Below are 20,051 nucleotides of genomic sequence, written 5' to 3'. Positions count from 1 at the left end.
CAGCAGTCAAAACAGAAAAGCAATAGTATTTGGTAAGAAATGACTTTTTATCTTGAATGCTTGCCTGAAAATCTGAGGCCAGACAGACAAACGGACATAATGTCCCTGGCCCTCCTATTTTAGAATTTAAAGAAGCAAAGACCAGGTGGTATAGGGGGTGGAGCACATAGCACCCGGTGGGGAGAAGCTGGAGAAAAAAAGGACCTTGAAAGGAGGAAGCAGGTCCCCAGGAGCCAGTCTGGGGTGAGGGGCCAGCAGGATGGCCAGGACCCCACATTCTCTCCCATTTAAGAGGCTGCTTCCCATAAGAACAAGAGTTCCAGCCTCCACGGAAAGATGACAGAAGGGCCTGGATCTGCCAGCTGCTGGGAGTCAGAGGGACTCCGAGGCTTGAGAACGAGGAGGGAAAGGCAGCTCTGCCAGGGCATTTTCTAGGGAAATGTGTTTCCAATGGGTAGACCCAGAAGTGGATTTAAACCCCTGCCATCAATACAAAATTCTGGAAGTGGGGGCAGGAGAGGGGTCTGACAGCAGCTAGAAAACCCCTCAGTCCTGGGAAAAGCAGCCTGGGGCTCTGGCTGCTTTCAGCTTGGATGCGAAGACCACCGGTTCGGATCCTGGAGCCGCACTGCCCTGCTTGCGCCCCGAGGCAGGTGCGCTGCTTCTCGGAGCCTCCGCTCCTCCTCCCCGAGGCAAGGTGGTAAAGTCCCAGCCAGGGCTGCGGCCGAGAATAACCCCTGCAGAACAGCTGACACAGAGAGTCCGGCACAGGGCGTGGGGACACGACCTGTAATCAACGCGTGTTACCTGCCGGCCTGGCTGGTTCTCTCACTTCCTTTGGGGCCATCGGGGCGGCTGCCTTGGCCCCCCCCACCTTTGATCCAGGTCATGCGGCTGCCACTGAAGGGTGGAAGAGACCTTTCACGATTCAAAGCGTTTGTGAAGAGATGAGAGGCGTGATTCTAACTTGAGATCAGAACCTGACAGCTGGTCCGGCTGAGGGAGGCCACTATCTCCCAGGTGAGGAGCACTGCAGGAGAGGGGTCTGCGTGGGGCGGGCACAGCCCCATGGGGCAAAGCAGAGCACCCCAGCCGTGCCAGTTAAAGTATCTATAACCCCCTAGTCCTCAGGCAAAGGGGCTGGAATGAGCCACTGATCTTCTGGTCCTACACTCCCCTTGCACAGATGAGGGAAGGGGCTTCCAGACAGGAAGGGCTTTTCCTAGTCACACAGAGGAAGCCCTGGGCCTAGAAATCGGGGGTCTGTACACCCAGAGAGCCAGCCAGAATCCCCCTCATTAGCAAACACTTGTGCATCTACCATGGGCATTTGATGACATTGCTTCCAGCATTTTAAATACAAAAATGCAACAAATTATATTTAAAATAGTGTGACTTAGGAGTTCCCGTCGTGGCACAGTGGTTAAGGAATCCGACTAGGAACCATGAGGTTACATTTTCGACCCCTGGCCTTGCTCAGTGGGTTAACAATCTGGCGTTGCTGTGAGCTGTGGTGTAGGTCACAGATGTGGCTTGGATCCCACATTGCTGTGGCTGTGGTGTAGGCCAGCAGCTACAGCTCCGATTAGACCCCTAGCCTGGGAACTCCATATGCCACGGGAGTGGCCTTAGGAAAGGTAAAAAGACAAAAAAAAAATAGTATGACTTAAATAATACAGCATAATTTTAAATGAAATTATGCATGAACACATTCTCTTTTTTTTTTTTTTTTTTTGGTCATGCCCATGGCATGCAGAAGTTGGCGGGGCAGGGATAAAACCATACCACAGCTATAACCAGAGTCGCAGCAGTGACAACATCAGATCCTTAACCTGCTAAGCCACCAGGGAACTCCAACACATTCTTTTTAAAATTAATTTTATTACTTCCTGGATATGTTGTGGTTATTCAGTGTTTCTTGAATGAATGAATGGATTTTTATTCCCACCATCACAGTCCAGGCCTGTCTTTTCATCAGCTTCTCCCTGGATGACAGGAACAAGCCTTTGATTAGTCCCCTCCTCTGGATGTGCCTTCCCTCAGTGTCCTTCCTCTCCACGCCCACCCAGTCTTGCCACACTTACAGAAGGGACCTCTCATTTGCAAGGAGGGCAAACGAGGCGGCTCAGAGGATTTCTCCTGCTCCTCTCACGGTCAAGGCTGGCCTCGGAACACACAGCTGCCCTCTCCCCTGGGTCCAGACCCCGGCGCCCTCCTCAGTGCTTCCTCATTCTAACAAGTGCTTCTCTCATTCAATGGCTGCCTTTGCCTTTGCTTTTTCTCTCCTTTCCCCCTGCTGCTGGGTCTTAGAAAGGCCTCGAGTCTCTGATGGGAGGCCAAGGGAATCATTCAGTTAGAAAATTGAGGCCATTTCGATGGGGGAATCTTTTCACAGCATCTACATACAGCAAATCATCACGCTCTATATCTTAAAGATCTTACAATTTTATTTGTCAGTTATGCCCTAATAAAGCTGAAGAAAGGAATATTAAGGCCAAAGGCCAAGACACCAGCAGGGTCTGAGGGCCAGAAGATAGACTGGAGGACGCTGAGTGAGTTCCCCAAGAGGGGCATATCCCAAGGATGGGGCTTGGGGGATTTTGCAGCAGGAGGTGAGAGAAAGACAGACGTCTGTCTGATCCTTGAGCTTGAGGTAGAGAGAGAGTTCAACAAAGAGGGTGAGGCCAGCAGCGGGAATGCCGCTGAGGATGGAGGAACCGCGAGTCACCTTCCGTGGCTGAGGTGGACGTGCTCCACGGCCCCTGGGAGCAGGGCTTGGGGCCTGGCTGTGACCAGAGGCCCTTAGGCTGGATCTGGTACTGCGGAACCTCCTGGTGAGGCTGGACGGTGAACCTGGAAGGGTGTGGACCCTCCATCAAACCCCAGGGACAAGTGCCCGAGACCCCACTGAGCAGAAACAGGGTGGGACGGAAACCAAACAAAATTCTCCTTTAAAGCCACCTGAAATCCATGTTTCAGGAATGTTTGATTTGGGGCTTCTCTTTCCTGCCGCCGGATATGTAAAGAAAACAAATCTTTAAAGCTTCAACTCCAAAGAAAGAGCCCTCTGTGTGCCTAGTTATGGCCCCTGCTTCAGGAACAAGCCTCTTTTCCTCTTTGGCCGGGACTGTATCCAAGGCAGATAATGCCCCTGGGTGCAGCCCCCGTGTCTGCCAAGAGTTCAGAGGAGAGCTGGCACAACCAGACCTCGAGGCCTTCCAGAGGCTTCCACACCAGGGGCCTGGGGTGGCTGACAGATGGGGATGCCTCTGGGGAGTTGAGAGGGCCACACCCCTGCCCCAACCCAGGTCTGGCTGCTCTTCCCCTAGAGACAGATACTTGGTGGGGGAAAGAGGGAGCTGAGACATCACCCCCTTCTCATCCCTGGCCACTTCCACATGATCTAAATCAGAGCCTGCAAAAAGGGCAGGGGAATGGAGCTAGAGGATCAGGGACTTGCTCATGCCAGGATTCCCAAGCCCGAGTCCGGCCCTCCCACTGCGCCCTTTACAGCAGCCCCGCACCCACGGGGCTGCGGCCGGTGTGAAGAAGTGAGAGTCTGGAGCGCCTTCCCTTCGTGCACTGTGTCATCACACAAGCACCCAAGTTTCCCTTCTGCAGATGTGGCTTGGAGAGACTAGGGACTTTTCTGGAGCCACAGCCCCAGGAAGCAACCACGGCTGCTTTGCAAACCGGGCCTCCTAACGCCCAGTCTTGGCATCCCACTGCCTGGCCAGGAAAAGGGCAGGCAGGAGAGTGTCTTTCCATGTCGTGTTTGTCAGGGGCTGAGGAACAGATATCTGGGAACTCCTGGGCAGGGTCTTTCCCAGCCCAGGCGGCCAAGGGTCCTGCCCAGGGGTCGGTACTCTTGTTTGATGACCTAATGCCCCCTCTGCTACTACAGGACAGACGAGGTTCAGGCAAAGGACGCTAATGATTCATCGAATAAGCCCTGCCTGGGGCCCGGTCTACCTCAGGGCTTGAGTCCAGACCAGGGACCCTCCCCTTTGGCCACTAAGAAATGGACTCCCAGGAGGGCAGGGCAGGAATAGCCCTGAGGACCCTCCGGAAAACTTGGTCGTTGCAGAGAGGGAGATGAAGGCTGGAGGGCTGTCCAAGGGCACATCCACAAAAGTAAGAGCAGCACCTTCCCCGCAAACCATTTTGAAGATTAAATGAGATAAGACAAGGGATTTCCTGTTGTGGCAAAATGGAATCGGCAGCATTTCTGGAGCACCGGGACGCAGGTTCGATCCCTGGCCCGGCACAGTGGGTTAAGAATCCGGCATTGCTGCAGCTGCAGCATAGGTCGCAACCGTGGATCAGATCTGATCCCTGTCCAGGAACTCCGTATGCCAAGGGCGCAGCACCCCCCCCCCAAAAAAAAAATAAGTATAAATGAGATAATAAAAGCCCAGCACTTAGCCCACAGTTAGCATTCAAACCAGTCCTGGTATTATCATAACTTTTGTGATTTTGCCCACGGAAGCCAAGTTCCCAGGCCTCCAGGAGAAGAAAGAGTGCACTCCCTGCTCCAGCCCAGGCCTCCAATCCACCTGGCGCCTCACCGTGGTGTGGAAAGGGCTGAGAAGCAGGAGGCTGAGGACCCAGCCTGCCCGGCCTCTCCTTGGCTACCTGACCCTGGAGACAAGCCCAGCCAAACCTCTCCCCCAGCATCTGTGCCTTGATGCTCTTCTCACTGAGAAATAAGCTAGATATTCAGTGTGGGAATTTCCAATTTCAGCAGCAAAACTGTCCCGACCCGAAGCAGCTGGGGAAAAGCGTGTGCCTGGCGCAGAGGGGGAAGCCCCGGTCAGAGACAGACAAAGGCGGCCTGTGCTGGCCCTGCCTCTGTCCTGGCCCAGAGTTCTAGAAGGTTCCATGCCCAGGCCCAAGGGCTTCCAAGAATCACAGTTGAAAGTTATTACTTGAAAGCTGTCAGACAGTCTACTTGGTGTTCCTGGAAGCTGTGGTCCGGGGAAGGTGATGAGGGATGGGCCGAGAGGGCCGGGGCGAGTGAGCAAGGCAGAGCGTGGAAGACGCTGAAATGAGGAAGAGGAGGCGGAGGAGCAAGCGAGAGGGGAGACCGAGAGGAAAGGGGGGAGCAGGTGAGGCAGAGACAGCCGCAGACAGACGGGGACACGCAGGGAGGCCACAGAGAGAGGGTGGCTCCAAGCAAGTCCAGTTCGCAGGGCTCAGATGATCACAGCTTTGGCTACTTTCAGCCTGGGACTCTGCCAGGCCTGGAAACAGACGCAACAAGGTGCTTTCTTAACAGGAAACTCCCTCACCCGCGTGGGAGGGCAGAGCCGTTGGGTGGTTATCTTGCTGCTCCCTTGAACAGGCTCAGCCCCCACCCCCAGGCCCCCTCGCCTGGGGGACACAGCCTTGCTTGCGTCTCTGTGAAACTCCACTGCTCAGGGCCCCTCCGAAGACGCACCCTGCCCCTTGGCTGCCCAGCCACCAGGAAACCCCACCAAAACGCAGGAGTGGGACTGCTGTGGCCACAGTGACTGGCACCCCGAAGGCCCCAGCAGGTCCCAGAGTTCGGGCCCTGGCATCCCCTGGATCCTCTTATGGGGACAAATGCAACCCTTGGTTAAGCAGCTGCCACGTGCCAGCACTGGGCCAAGCTCTCCACGTGTGCTGCATAACAAATCCTCAGAAGGGCACAATGAGAAGTGATGATTCGTCCCACTGGACAGCAGGAACCCAGGCAGGCAGGCTGGCTGCAGAGCCCGTGCCTTCACCACCACCCTCAGCTGAAATCGTCTGTAAATGCCTAAGAAGCCCAGTGTCATGACAACGGTTAAAGTTTTGGCTATGTCGCCTAGAAGCAGGGTGACCTTGGGCAAGCGGCTTGTTTTCTCAGTTCTGGTTTCCTCATCTGTAAGACGAGAATAACAACTTCAGTGGGGGGGGGGTTATTGTGAGGATTAAAGGAGATTGTGTGACCCATAGAGCCCAGGCCCCACTGGGTGGGGCTCAGTAAAGGTTCATTACCGGGGATGGGCCTGCAAACCTTCAGCCTGGCCCCTTCCCTCCACCGCGCTCTGGGTGCAGGAACTAGCAGCAGATGTGGGCATCGCTGGAGCATCACTTGGGTGCTGGGTGCTGTGCCCACATGCCCAGGAGGGTCAGCCAAGGTGGGGCCTGTGCTCTGGGAGGTGTTAGCATTCTGGCCCCTGGTCCCATGCTGCAGCTACCTCCTCTGCCCTATCTGCCCCTGCCTTGCCCCATCCTTGGGCCACTGGCAGGGCCCCCTTGGGTGGGGCGGGCAGGGCAGGGCAGGGCTGAGCGCAAGGCAGCAGGGCGGCATTATCGCTCCCAGCAGAGCTGGAGTCAGAGTTAAGCCTGTCTTTTTATCATGTCCCCAGGCCTGTGCTGACATGCATGGCCTGGCTCTGTGGGGGTGGGGGGGGGGCCCTGTGGTGGTTGCCCAAGGCCTTCCTCCTCTGAAATGGTTCCCAGAGCAGGAATGGGAGAGGAAAGCTGGCTTGGACACCGTGTCATCCTAGGCAATCCCTTCCCTCTCTTGAGAAAAATCTATAAATTGAGGGTGGTGGGGCAGCTGAATAAGGTGACCTCTAAGGTGCTTCCAACTCTAAAGAGTTAGGATGCTGTGGCCACCTGTGAGCTAGCCATGATGGTCAACCTGTTTACAGACGAGGGACCTGCGGCCAAGCAAAGGGAAGAGACTCGAGCCCACAGCACACTAGCTCGTAGCAGAGCTGAGTGACACCCAGGCCACCTGACTCCCAGCCCAATGCTCTTCCCACCCTACATATCCTGACCTTCTAGAAGGAAAGGTCTGGAGAGGATAGGGTGGGGGGAGGGCTGCCTCCTCCAGGCTCCCTCTCCTTCCATCAGGTTCCAGGAATGGGCTGCGGCTGAGGTCCAGACATGTGGGCACCTGGGAGCCCTGGAGGGTTCGGGGTCACTCCTTGGCTCCTGTCCAAGGGACAGCGGGGCTTCCGGAGTGTGTGGAGAGCTGGCCCCATTTTCAGGCCGTGATAACAGCCTTCCCCATATCAGGGGACCAAGGACTGGGAGGGGTGTGCCTGAGAATCAAGGGCAGGTTGGGCCGAAATGAGGAGGCAGAAAGGGAAGTAGGGGAGTGCCCATTGTGGTGCAGCAGAAATGAATCCAACTAGGATCCCTGAGGATGTGGTTCCGATCCCTGGCCTCACTCAGTGGGTTGGGGGTCCCGCATTGCTGTGGCTGTGGTGTAGGCTGGCAGCTGCAGCTCTGATTCAACACCTTGCCTGGGAACTTGCATATGCTGCAAGTGCAGCCCTAAAAAGCAAAAAAAAAAAAAGGGAAGGTGGTGGGAGGCCTCCAGCCTGGCAGGAAAGAGTCTCTGAGGGGTGCCCAAGGCTTTGGTGAGAGAGTGTTGAGGGGAATCAAAGGAAGAGCCAGGTCCCACCTACCCCTTGAAGAGCAGAGCAGCCTGATCCAAGAGGCTTTCCTAAAGAAACCCTAGAAATCTCAGGCTGGGAAGAACCTGAGAGACCCAGAACCTACATGCCAGAGCAGGGGCTGGGGAGGGGTGGGGTTGGATCGGGGGAGAGCATCGCCATTTCTGAGAAGCCAGGGAAAGGCAAGGCTGCTTCCACGTGGCTTGTAAACTTGGGCCCTAAGGATTTTAAATGTGGCCATGGAATCGATCTACGACCAAGCCAGAACTGGGCTGCCTGTAGTATGCCTGCCCCCCTCCCAGAACCCAGGGTGAATCCTGAGAAAGCTGAGAAAAGGCTTGAACCCCAAGGGGGCTTGTTATGGGGGAAGATGCTGGGACTAGGAAAGAATTGGAGCCCCTGTGTTGAACGAGGCTGGCCAGGAGCCCAAGAGCCAGAGCCAGAGCCAGAGAGGTGGGTGAGGCTGGGCCTGAGGCTGCCACAGACAGGGTGAGAGGAAGAGGGAAGGATGGCCTCAAAGGGGACTCAACGTAGAAAGGACCGGAGCCATGTCCCCGGCTGGGCTGACACCCCGGGCAGATGAACTCCTGTGCCCCCCCACCACTCTGCACACCAGCAGGGGATGTCCTTCCCTCTCCCCTTCACCACGCCCACTTCACCTGGATACAAGGGGGGGTGGGAAGCAGTGGGGTCAGTGCCGGCCCTCACTTCCTAAGGCAGCAGTTCTGGAACTTCGGGGTGGCAGGATCCCAGGGGGCACTTAATAGTTCAGATGCAGATTCCTGCCCTCCCCTCAGCCTGAGATTCTGAGCCGCAGTCTGGGGCCCAAGTGATTCTAAGGTGGTCCTCGGAGGGATGCTGGGTTGAGGTGGGGAAAATAATCACAGTCATAGTGGCTGCATCCATTGTGTCCCTGGTGTTTTATATGAACCACCTCATTTCATCCTCAGGCAGCTTCCTGGGAGGTGCCATTATTTCCATTCCCAGGGTCACACGTTGGTCACTAGAGGAGTCACAGTTTCACTTGGTTCCTTCCCAATACCTGCACCCCAACACACACACACACACACACACAAACACACACACGCACGGTCCTGCAGAGTCACACCGGCTGGGACACACACACACGGTCCTGCAGAGTCTCTCTCACACACACACACACAGAGTCCTGCAGAGTCACACCGGCTGGGACCCACCCCAGGGACAGGATCAGAAGGAGCATCTGACTCCCCCACGGGGGTGGGCGGTGGGCGTGCCCAGGGTGAGACCACTTGCAGGGAAGATGCAGAGTTAAGACTGTAAGAGAAAGATGTGCAGTAATTAAACATTTCGTTTAAAGTTTAAAAAAAAAAAAAGGCTGTGATGGAGAACATTCTCGCTACCTCCACCTCCCAGGATGAAGCTGGGGAGGGCCCAGAACCAGGCTGAGGGCCACGCCCAACAGACCCGGGGGCTCCAGCGCCCACGGCAGGACGAGGCTAGGCTTGGTGAATTCCCAGGCAGCGGGCGCCCCCTGCAGCCAGACACGGGTGCGGCGAGGCGGAGGCCGGGACTTTCTGGCGGCTGACAACCAGCAGCCGCTCAGAGCCCGCCTCGTCCACACTCCCTGGCACCCAGGACAGACAGCACAGCAGGGCAGTTTAGGGGGGCAAGCAAAGACTATTTAATGGGCTTCGGGGAGTGTGGAGGGCGAGGTCTCAGCACTCCCGCCAGGGGAGTGGCAAGGGCAGGCCACAGAGGTCTCTACGAAGGGCTCAGGAGGGGAGGTTCGGGTTCAGGGGCTCCTGGCATCGCCCCGTGCGAAAGGGCAAGAGGTGGACGGAGCCTCGTCTGGAGGCCTCCCTCGGCAGGGGCAGCACCGGGCCTGCGTGAAACTAAACAGAGTGGGGGCGTGGGGGCTCTCCCCAAACACCGCCCGGCAGCCCACCCACTGGGGAGCAAGAAACTGTCCAAGCGGTCACCCCCCAACAGGCAGAGCAGGAGGAATGGGCTGGCCTCCTGGGAGGTCCATGCAGGGGCCCTGGGGTGGGGGTGGGGGGCTGTGGGTTACCCACCCCCATTTCATTCCTAATGCTCCGCCTCCATATGGTTCCTAGACAGCTTCAGAGCAAAAGGTGCCTTTAAATAAAGGAATCCACGAGTTCCCGTCGTGGCGCAGTGGTTAACGAATCTGACTAGGAACCATGAGGTTGCAGGTTCGATCCCTGCCCTTGCTCAGTGGGTTAACGATCTGGCGTTGCCGTGAGCTGTGGTGTAGGTTGCAGACGTGGCTCGGATCCTGCGTTGCTGTGGCTCTGGTAGGCTGGCAGCTACAGCTCCGATTGGACCCCTAGCCTGGGAACCTCCATATGCCGAGGGAGCGGCCCAAAGAAATGGCAAAAAGACAAAAAATTAAAAAAAATAAAGGAATCCAACCTGTCGTCCCTCCCCACCCCCTGCAATTATAAACCCCGGACTAGACTCAGTCCTCATAAACAGCAGAGGAAACTGAGGCCCAGAAAGGGTGAGTGACTGGCCCAAGGCCACGCAGTGAGTGAGTGGTTTGGCCTTTGTCCTTTGGGTCTCCAGGGACTCCTGGTCTTTTGTGGAGGCCTGGGACTCTACTGCCAGCGCTCCTTCCACCTACAGAGCTCCCTCCGGCTCTGAGTCCTCCAGCTTCAGGGCCAGCCCAGTGTCATTGGAGGGCTTCCCCCAATGCCTGTACAATCCGAAGGCACGGTCTCCAAACACACACAAGCACACTTGCACACGCACACACACACACACACACCTCACCTCCTGCAGGGCTGCGGCCTCACCACTCCCGGGGGCACCCTTCCCTGGTTTGTAGAGACCCAGAGATTGGGGCTGGGGGCTAGACTCAGGCCCAGGGAGGGCTGGGAGACTGAGCGCCGAGGGGGACGTCGGGAAGTGCGGGTTCTGGGTGGGCACCTGGTCAGGCCCCACCACTCTCTGCAGCCAGACGGCTTCGGCCATGTACCTGGGGAGCAACAAGCAGGATGCCAGGGGTCATGGCCCTCCTGACCTGGCCCCCTCAGCCTGGAGAGCACATGGCCCAGGGGCTGGCCCGGCTGCGAGCTGAGCCCAGTTTTCGCAGTGCCTGTCCATGGAGACAAGGGGTCTATTTCTCAGGGTAAGAACCCACAGAGACAAGGAAGGAGAAGCTCCACAAAGCCCTGAAGAAAACCCCCAAAGAACAGTGAGCCTACCCAAGGAGCTGGGAGTTGTGCTAAGGGGCCAGGGAGATGACCCAACTCCACTCCACCCCACCAGCCCCAGAGGCCAGCACTCAGGCCTCTGGTCTGCCAACTCACTTGGGTCCCAGCGGTGCACAGATTGTTAAATACCAGTTGCTGGCACAGCCGTAGTCGAAGGGGTTGTATCCCTGCAGGTATCGGCACTGGAGGGGGGGTGAGGACCAGAAGAGGAGCTCAGATCCAGCAGAGGGCTGCGCAGGCCACCCCCACAGGCCCTCCCTGAGCTGGCCAGCTCAGTCTAGGGCTGCACCTAGCGTCCAAGGACAGAGAAGCCAAGGCCTCCCCCAACCCACTTCTGAGGTCCCTCCCCCATCAGCCAGTAGCCCCTCCCCTAGTCTCCTCCCTCTCTTACTCCACCGGCGGCCACAGCCTCCTGCTGCTTCCTTCCAAATATACTTTCAGATCTTCCAACCTAAGTTGCTCCAAAGACAGTTCCACCCCTGCTCCCTCAACTTCTCTGCTTTCCCACATCGCACTTTTTCTAGAATTGTACCTTCACTGAATTTTAATATCTAGAAAGGCAGTTGCATGGGGCCCAATCATACTTCCCTGACCAAAATCCCTTGGCCCTGGAAATCTGGCCCGAGTTTTCTGAGCAGCCAATTCTTCACCAATGTCAAGGTCAAGTCCTTCCCTGGACACTCTTGCTCATGTTCTCCTCCCCGCTTCCTTCTACTCATCAGCCATGCCCCCCACCTCCTCCCTGGCACAGGCCGAGTCTCACTGCACCTTCCAGAGCCTTAGCTCCAAAATGTCTGTCACGGCCTAAAGTGGCCCAGGTGCCCCTCTGCCCACTAGCCCTGTGTCCCTTGCCCCTGTCACAGAGATCATGATCTTCGCCACTCTTCTCCACCTAAAGGAACCAGGACTCCATGCAGGGCAGCTGACCTCTGGGGGAGCAAAAGTCCAGATTCTGGGAGGTCCCCTCCTTGCCCAAAAGCAACACGAATCATTGTGATAGGTTGAGCTGTGCCTACTCCTAGGTGTTAAAGCATTCCAGAGAAACTGGTAGCCTAGGCTCAATTTTAATTAAATGGTTAGAAGAGTTTGATTAAATTTATGACCAGAATTTGAAATCTAGAGAAATTAATTTTGACTTATTAGAGGTACGTGAGGTATAGAAAAGGTTGATTGCTCATTGCTTAAAGGAATAATGAGTTATCATTCATAAGAACAGATAATAAAGTAGAGCACCTTCCTCTCCCTGCACTGGACCCGCAGACATGAATGAGTCCAACAGCTCAGAAGCTCCCAGACTATCCTCTCTCACTGGCTCCAGGTCTCCTGCTCCAAGTCTGTGTCTCAGGTGATCTCACACCCACAGGACCCAAACCAAGGTGGGCATCTACTGGTCCCAGTCCCCTGCTGCCTCTGCTCACTGGCCTTATTCCCCGGGGATCAGGGCATCAGCTTCTCTCTCCCTTTCTCTCTTTCCTTCTCTCCCAAAGCACTATGGATTCTTTCGTTTGTAGGTTCTCTCCTTTGTTCATAAATATTGGGGGACCTCAACCCTGTTCCAGGCATTGCACCAGGGAATGAGGACACATCACAGACAACGAAGCCAGCCTTAACTTTCAGGGCGGGTGGGGGCGGCTGGGGAGGAGTCAGGGCAGCACGGATTGGGGATCGGGGAGAAGAGCAGGCAGCCCAGGCCAAGACTCCAAGGTGCAGACAGGGGAGCAGCAGCCCAGGACAGCAGGGAGAGCTGCGCCCCGAGAGGCTGGAGAAGGGCCACCACAGGTACGTTCTGTTTCAGACGCTGCTGTGCACAGCCTGGATGACTAATCTAGAGGGGGGTACAGCTGGTAGAGTGAAGGCCTGCGACATCAAGGGATGTTTGCTTTGTATTTAAGATACAAGAGACATGAACATGTGTGATGATGATGGGAAGGAATGGTAATAATGATAGTGTAGAGGTACTTACTTGTACCAGCCACTGTTCTATGTATCTTACACACACTAACCCATACTGTCCCCTTGTACAGATGGAGAAACTGAGGTACCACATGGCTAAGTAACACAGCCAAGATCTCCTTGCTGGTATGTTGCGGAGCTGTGATTTGGCTCCAGAGCCCTTATGATCTAAGCAAGTGGCCCCAGCAGAAGTCGTGGCCAGGGGATGGAGGTAGGAAGGGAATGCAGTTGAAGTGTGTGAAGAATGCCTGACATGGGTTCTGGTAATGGGAAAGAGCCTGCCTGTGAATCACAGAGGGCAGACCACATTTAGGTGTCTTTCTTTTTTTGTCTTTTTAGGACCGCACCTGCGGCATATGGAGGGTCCCAGGCTAGGGGTCGAATCAGAGCTGTAGCCGCCGGCCTATGCCAGAGCCACAGCAATGCTAGATCCAAGCCGTGTCTGCAACCCACACGACAGCTCACGGCAACGCCAGATCCTTAACCCACTGAGAGAGGCCAGGGATCGGACCTGCAACCTCATAGTTCCCAGTCGGATTCGTTTCCACTGCGCCACAACAGGAACTCCGCATTTAGGTTTCTTAAGGCTGGAGATTCTGGATTGGGACAGCCCCACGAGGTAAGGCCTGAGGCTGGAGACCGAAGACATGCAGACCACAGGGGGCGGATGAGGAGTAAGGGCTGAGCAGAGGAGTCACAGACGGGCTGAGAACCAAGTCGAGGTGGGGTGGAGGGATTAATGGTGACTGGAAGGGAAATGGTGGGCAAAGAGGGCTCCTCTGTCCTTTCAACTGTTTCAAGGTCTCCAGCCCCTCCCTCATCGACGCAGCCCACTACAGTCTTCCGAAAACAGCCTTTCGTAAAGTCATTGCCAAGTAGAAGGAATTCCATGACAAGGAAGTTCAATTTTATCACTCAACACAGTACTGGTGTCAAAGAAAATACAGTTAAAAAAAGAAAAATAAATAAAGCCACACATGTTGGAAAGAAGTGAAACTGTATCTTTTACAGATGACATGATTTTCTATGCAGAATCAACAAAAAAGCTATTAGAATAAGCAAATCTTAAAAAATTGCAAGATTCAAGACTAATAGACAAAAATCCATTGTGTTTTCTTATAATAAACAGAAATGAAATTTTTAAAAATAATAATAGCACAAAAAGTAAAATGCTTGGAAAAAAATTCTAACATGATGTAGGCAAGATCTACATGTAGAAAATTGTAAGACACAAATGAAAGAAATCAAAGAAGACCTAAATTAATAGAGTCTATATTCATAGACTCAAAACCTCAATATTGTTAAAATGTTAATTTTCAAAATTGATCTATAGGTTCAACACAATCTAATGAAATTCTCAGCAAACTTTTTTTACAGAAATTGGCAAGCTGATTCTAAAATTTATACAGAGGAGTTCCCGCTGTGGCTCAGTGGAAATGAATCTGACTAGTATCCATGAGGACGCAGGTTTGATCCCTGGCCTCTCTCAGTGGGTTAAGGATCCGGCATTGCTGTGAGCTGTGGTGTAGGTTGCAGATGTGGCTCGGATCCAGCGTTGCTGTGGCTCTGGGTGTGGCATAGGCCAGGGGCTACAGCTCCGATTGGACCCCTAGACTGGGAACCTCCATATGCCGTGGGTGCAGCCCTAAAAAAAAAAAAAAAAAAAAAGACAAACAAAATAAAATTCATACAGAAAGGCAATGTAATCAGGATAGTCAAAAGAACTCTGAAAAAGAACAAAGTTGGAGACTTCATATTGCATGATTTCAAGACTTAATATAAAGCTACTACTCAAGATAGTATAGTACTGACAAAGGAATAGTCTAGAAATATACCCACACCCATTTAGTCAACTGATTTTTGACAAATGTGTAAAGGCAACTCAATGGAAGGATAGTTTTCAAAAAAATGGTGCTGGAGGAATTCCCCCATGGTGCAGTGTGTTGAGTCTGACTGCAGGAGTTCCTGTTGTGGTGCAGTGGAAACCAATCTGACTAGTATCCACAAGGATGTGGGCTCAATCCCTGGCCTCACTCAGTGGGTTAAGGATCTGACATTGCCATGAGCTATGGGGTAGGTCACAGACAAGGCTTGGATCTGGTTTTGCTATGGCTGTGGTGAAGGCTGGCAGCTACAGCTCTGATGAACATCCATATGCCTCTAGTGAGGCCCTAAAAAGCAAAAAAAAAGAAAAAAAAGTCTGACTTGAAGCAGCTCAGTTCGCTGCAGAGACATGGGTTTGATCCCCAGCCTAGCGCAGTAGGTTAAAGGATCCAGCATCGCTGCAACTGCAGCAGAGTTCACAGCTATGGCTCAGATTCAGTCCCTGACCAAGGAAATTCCATGTGCCATGGATGTGGCCACTTAAAAAAAAAAAAAAATGATGCTTGAACAACTATATGAGAAAAAAAAAAAGCTTGACCTATACTTTGCATCATATACAAAATTTAACTCCCAATGAATCATACTCCTAAATATAAAACCTGAAATTATAAAACTTCTTGAAGAAAACATATGAGAAAATCTTTGTGACCTTGGGTTAGGCACAGATTGCTTAGTTACACATCAAAAGCACAATCCATAAAAGAAAAAACTGATAACACACTTCATCAAAATTTAAAACTTCTGAGCTTTGAAAGACACTGTTGAGAAAATGCGATGACAAGCCACAGACTCAGAAAAAAATAGTTGCAAAACATATATCTGAATCCTAAATACTTAAAGAACTCTTAAAACTCAATATTAAAAACACAACCCAATTTTTTTAATGAGCAAAAGATTAGAACATTTAATCAAAGATACATGCTATCAAATAAGAACATGAAAAGAATTCAAAATTCATTAGTCACTAGGAAAATGCAAAGTAAAACCACAAAGAGATATCACTACACATTTATTAGACTGGCTAAAAAAACAAAACAAAACAAAACAAAACTTGAAAATGCCAAATGTTAATTATGAAGAGCAACTGAAATTCTCATGAGAATGCAAAACGGAACAGCCATTTTGGAAGACAATCTGGCAGTTTCTTACAAGTAAGCATACAGTTACCATATGACTCAGCAATGCCACCCTTAAGTATATACCCCTCCTAAGATGAAATGTATTCACATGCCTGTACATCGTTTATAGCGGCTTTATTAATAATCACCAAATGCTGCAAACAACCCAAATATCCTTCAACTGGCAAATGAGTAAACAAGCCGTAGCACATTCATATGATGGCATACCACGCAGCAATAAAAAGGAGGAAACTACTGACATGGGCACAGATGAATCTCAAAAGCATTATACTATGCGAAAGAAACCAGACTCAAAGCCTATGGTTACATTTATATGAGATTCTGGGAAAGGAAAAACTATCGGGGTCAAAAATAGACAGAGGTTGCCAGAGGCTACAGTTAGGGAGAAACTGACTGCAAAAGGCCATGGGGGAATTTGAGGGGGTGATGGAAAGGTCTTTTTGTTTGTTTTTTAGAGCCTCACCCGCGGCATATGGAGGTTCCCAGGCTAGGGGTCAAATTGGAGCTACAGCTGCCGACCACAGCCACAGCCACAGCCACAGCAACGCAGTATCCGGGCCGCAGCTGTGACCTATACCACATCTCACCGCAATGCCGGATCCTTAACCCACTGAGAGAGGCCAGGGATCGAACCCACAACTTCATGGTTCCTATTCGGATTCGTTTCTGCTATGCCACGAGGGAAACTCCCTGTCCTAAATCTTAAATATGGCAGTGGTTATAGGACCGCATGTGTTTGTCAAAACTCATACAACTGTGCACTAGATAAGGTTGAATTTTATTGTATGTAAAGAAATAAATCTATCAAGGTTCCCAGGTTTCTACTGCTCCAAAGTTAAATTGGATCATTTAATCCACCTGACTTTTTTGCCTTTTAAATCTACCACTTGATTGCCTACCCGTGCCACCACCTGGTCCAATTAGAACGGTTTCCTCATCATCCTATCAACATTCCACAGACTTTCAGTCTTCCTCGCTTGTTTGCAAGCTTTGCCCCTCAGTGCAATGCCCTCCCCTCGACTTCTGCCGTCCAAAACCACTAGTGGCCCTTCCTACCCTGCACTGCGGCCCTCAGTAAACTCTCAATGCCTCGAGTCTGCACTACGTAGTTAGCACAGGCCCCTCTCTCTGGCTTCGCGGGTATTCTGGCGGGGGTTACCCTGATTTCAGGTTCCTTGTCAACCAACACAAGAGGAGGATGCAAGCTTACGCACCTCAACGCCCATCGCTCAAAATAATGCGCACGTAGCCTAGCACAAAGCAGGTCCTCCACACAGTACACTTAGGAAGGAGAATGCCCACCGAGCTCCAGCAGGAGGTGAGATGTGAGCTGAATCTGGTCTGGAATAGCTAACGAGGCACCTTCAAGAGGTCAGGGCATCAAGGACCAGGGCGATGGAGAAAGCGGAAAGTGCGGAAGTCTCGGAGGGGGAAGGTGACCACCCACAGCCGGATATCTTGGTGCCCTGCTGGTCCCCACATACCTTGCCCTCGTAGGAGCGCTCAGCCGCGCTCACGGACATGGCCTGGATCAGCAGCAGCAGGAAGAGTGGCACCATGAAGCCGGCGGCGGGTACAGCCACCACAACGCTGCGCACCAGCTAAGGAGCAGCGGCCCTGGGACCATCCTCCTTACCCCCGCCCCTCGAAGGCCCCTCCTCCAAATAGCCCCGCCCACAACCAGCCCGGCCCATCTTCTCCCCGCGTTCCAGACCCCCGTGCCCCCTCTAGCACTCCCCATCCTTGACCCTGCTGGATGCTCAACCCTTCGCGGTTCCTCCAATCCCCACCCACCTCCCTGACCCTTCCCACCCTCACCGGGCGCCAAACTTATCCTCCCGAGGGGCTTCACGGTCTAACCCCGCCTACCTTTAGCTCTGTCCCCGTGACCCCGCCCCTCCACCATCCCGGCCCCTCTGCTGACCCCGCCCCTCCGCTATCCCCGCCCTCCCCACTGCTACCCTGCGCGTCCCACAGCCCCGCGGATACGCGATAGCCTTGTCCATGGAGAAAGGCAGATGGGTCGTGCGCACCAGGAAGATCAGGCAGGTGACCAGTACGGCGCCCGAGTAGAGGCACAGGGACAGGACGAGCAGCATGAAGAAGCGGAAGTTGCGGTGGCCGATGCAGTTATTGACCCACTTGCAGTGGTGGTCAAAGTCCTGGGCGAGAGGGAGAGGGGGCAGGCCCCGAGGACCCAACCTCTGACCCAAGCTCCCGTGCCCCCAAATCTGAGGTTTTACTTACCCCACCCTTTAAGCCACCTGCCCTTGGCCCCACTCTCTGGCTTCCATCCCTAGGGAGAAACTGAGCCACTAAGTCCTAAGGCTGCTGGCATTTCCAAGCTTAGAGCACTGTAGGGCACCCTGGCTCACATAGTCGCATGTCAGTAGGCCTTTAGAGACAGGGCCTGCCTAGTCTTTCATGGGACACACATTCTAGTATAACTTTGGGCAGGAAATAGACTATCTCGGGGCCTCTGTTTTCTTATCCACTGGATGAGCATAACAACACCCTTGCCCAGTCAGCCTCCCAGGGTTGTAAGGACCAGTTAGGACAGCACTTTGGTAAATTCATGCAGGCTGTGTTCTCATAACCCAGAAGACCAGGAGACCATCTGCCCGGACATCTAGAAGAGGACAGGCAAATTCCCCTGGCCAGGCCTGCAGCCTGCCCAAGGGTCTTGAGCATCTAGTATCAGTGAGCCCTGGGTAAGAGGGGGGTATTTCCTCCCCTGGGCTGACCAGACCCAGCATAGATGCGGATGCACCCCTGCATGTCAGCACCAGTGCAGGAAAGGGCCAGCCTCCCAAGGCAGGTGCAGGCACAGAGGCAGTGACCTGTGTGAGTGACCAAGAATGGCTGGGAATTACTGCCACCCTTGGTCTTTAGCAGTCCTGGAAGTGGTCTCATGCCCACCGCTGGTCCCTGTGTGAATGGGCCTCCTGGTCCCAGGCAGGAGGTGGGAAGGCAGATGGGCAGGTGAGAGGGGAACTCACCTCCACACAAATGTTGCACCAGGGGCAGTGGTGGGTCCGGGGTGGGCAGTGGAAGCAGCACTTCTGGCACCACTGCAGGCGGAAGGCCCTGTGGTTCACCCATACCACATGTACCACCATGGGGCCTTGTTCGTTGGAGCCTGGCACAGGAAAAGGATTGAGCAGCAGCAAAAGGCCCTTCTATCAATCTGCTGTGGCAGAAGGGCATAGGCAAGCAGCCCCACAGCCTCACTGGACTCCAGGGAGGGTGGGAACCAGGTGAGCAGGGAATCCTTAGTCTCCACTGAGCAAACTGACCAAGTTTAGAGAGGCTGATGGTCAAAGGAAAGATGAGTTCCCAGCCCCAGGATTTATTTGAGAACTCAGGTCTTTGGCCCTGTGATTGTGCTTGAAGGAATTTGTGCAGTAGGAAGGAAGAAAAGAAAATGGAATGGTTGGGAATTCCCTTTGTGGCTCAGCAGTTAACAAACCCAACTAGGATCAGCAAGGATGCAGGCTCAATCCCTGGCCTCACTCAGTGGGTTGGTTAAGGATCCGGCATTGCTGTGAGCTGTGGTGTAGGTCGCAGACATGGCTCGGATCCTGCTTTGCTGTGGCTGTGGTATAGGCCAGCAGCTGTAGCTCCAATTGGACCCCTAGCCTGGGAACCTCCATATGCCCAGGGTGTGGCCCTAATGAGGAAAAAGAAAAAAGAAAAAAAGGAAAGAAAGAAAGAAAAAAGAAAAGTTGTTTTGAAGAATTGGCTTCTCTCCTCTGCTGGCCCTCCCCTCCAAGGCAACTGGAAGACCTCCAAAATTCTGCTTTTCCACCTCTCCATGGCTCAAGAAAATGAAGTGCCAGATGCAGGTCCTAAGGGAATGAGGACATGGGGTGAAGGGATCCTGAGGCCCCAGGTGGGGAGACGGGAGGAGCACTTTAGGAATTATCCTTGCTGGCAGGATCCCTTGAGGCGCTACCTCCTTCTCTCAGGGGGCCAGTGTCTCACCTCGATGCAAAATGCCAGGGTCTGAGAAGTTGAGTGAAATGAGACTGAAGAAGGTGAGGACAAAGAGGAGGCCTGTGACGATGGGAAAGGCCCATTCCCCCTTCTGGGCCAGCCACCTGCACCTGAGACCAGAGGAGGATTCAGCCATGATCTGGGGTGACCTAAAGCTCCCCCCAGGACCCAGTTAGCCTGGTCAGAACCCTCAGACCTTAAATCCTGCTCTAAATATCCAGGCTAGTGACAAATGCATAGAGATTCCACCAAAGATCACCCAGTGTTACCAGCCACCTGCAGCTCCCAAGGCACTCTACACCTCTGTGCTTTGCACATTCGGTTCCCTCTGCCTTGAATATCCTCCCTTCCCTGACCCCTCTTCAGTGCTCCCCCTGCGTCCCTACTGCCATGATCTGTTTTCCTTTCTGTTGCTTTGTAAGGATCCTCGCTGCCAGTTTGTA

The 20,051-nt window shown here is 53.4% G+C and overlaps 1 protein-coding gene across 5 annotated transcripts in view; it reads right to left on the bottom strand.

The window, feature by feature from the left end:
* ZDHHC19 (zinc finger DHHC-type palmitoyltransferase 19) overlaps positions 1 to 20,051 on the bottom strand; it is a 65,275-nt gene that overhangs the window by 44,223 nt on the left and 1,001 nt on the right. For 4 of the 5 annotated variants that reach the window (XR_007136270.1, XR_007136269.1, XR_007136271.1 and 1 more), the window contains exon 1: positions 17,097 to 17,247. Coding sequence is in view for 1 of the 5 variants with exons in the window: in XM_047789885.1 (XP_047645841.1) it covers positions 9,173 to 9,292; positions 10,194 to 10,398; positions 10,733 to 10,818; positions 17,097 to 17,202; positions 17,602 to 17,774; positions 18,612 to 18,751; positions 19,597 to 19,718 (952 nt within the window). In the remaining 4 variants the exon portion in view is untranslated. Of the gene's footprint in view, positions 1 to 9,070; positions 9,293 to 10,193; positions 10,399 to 10,732; positions 10,819 to 17,096; positions 17,248 to 17,601; positions 17,775 to 18,611; positions 18,752 to 19,596; positions 19,719 to 20,051 lie in introns of those variants that run through there. The other variant, XM_047789885.1, reaches the window with a different exon arrangement.

This window comes from Phacochoerus africanus, chromosome 1, assembly GCF_016906955.1.
Source record: "Phacochoerus africanus isolate WHEZ1 chromosome 1, ROS_Pafr_v1, whole genome shotgun sequence".
In the NCBI taxonomy this organism is placed as follows: domain Eukaryota; kingdom Metazoa; phylum Chordata; class Mammalia; order Artiodactyla; family Suidae; genus Phacochoerus; species Phacochoerus africanus.
Note: the sequence above shows the minus strand (reverse complement) of the source record. Positions and strands in the feature narration are given on the sequence as shown.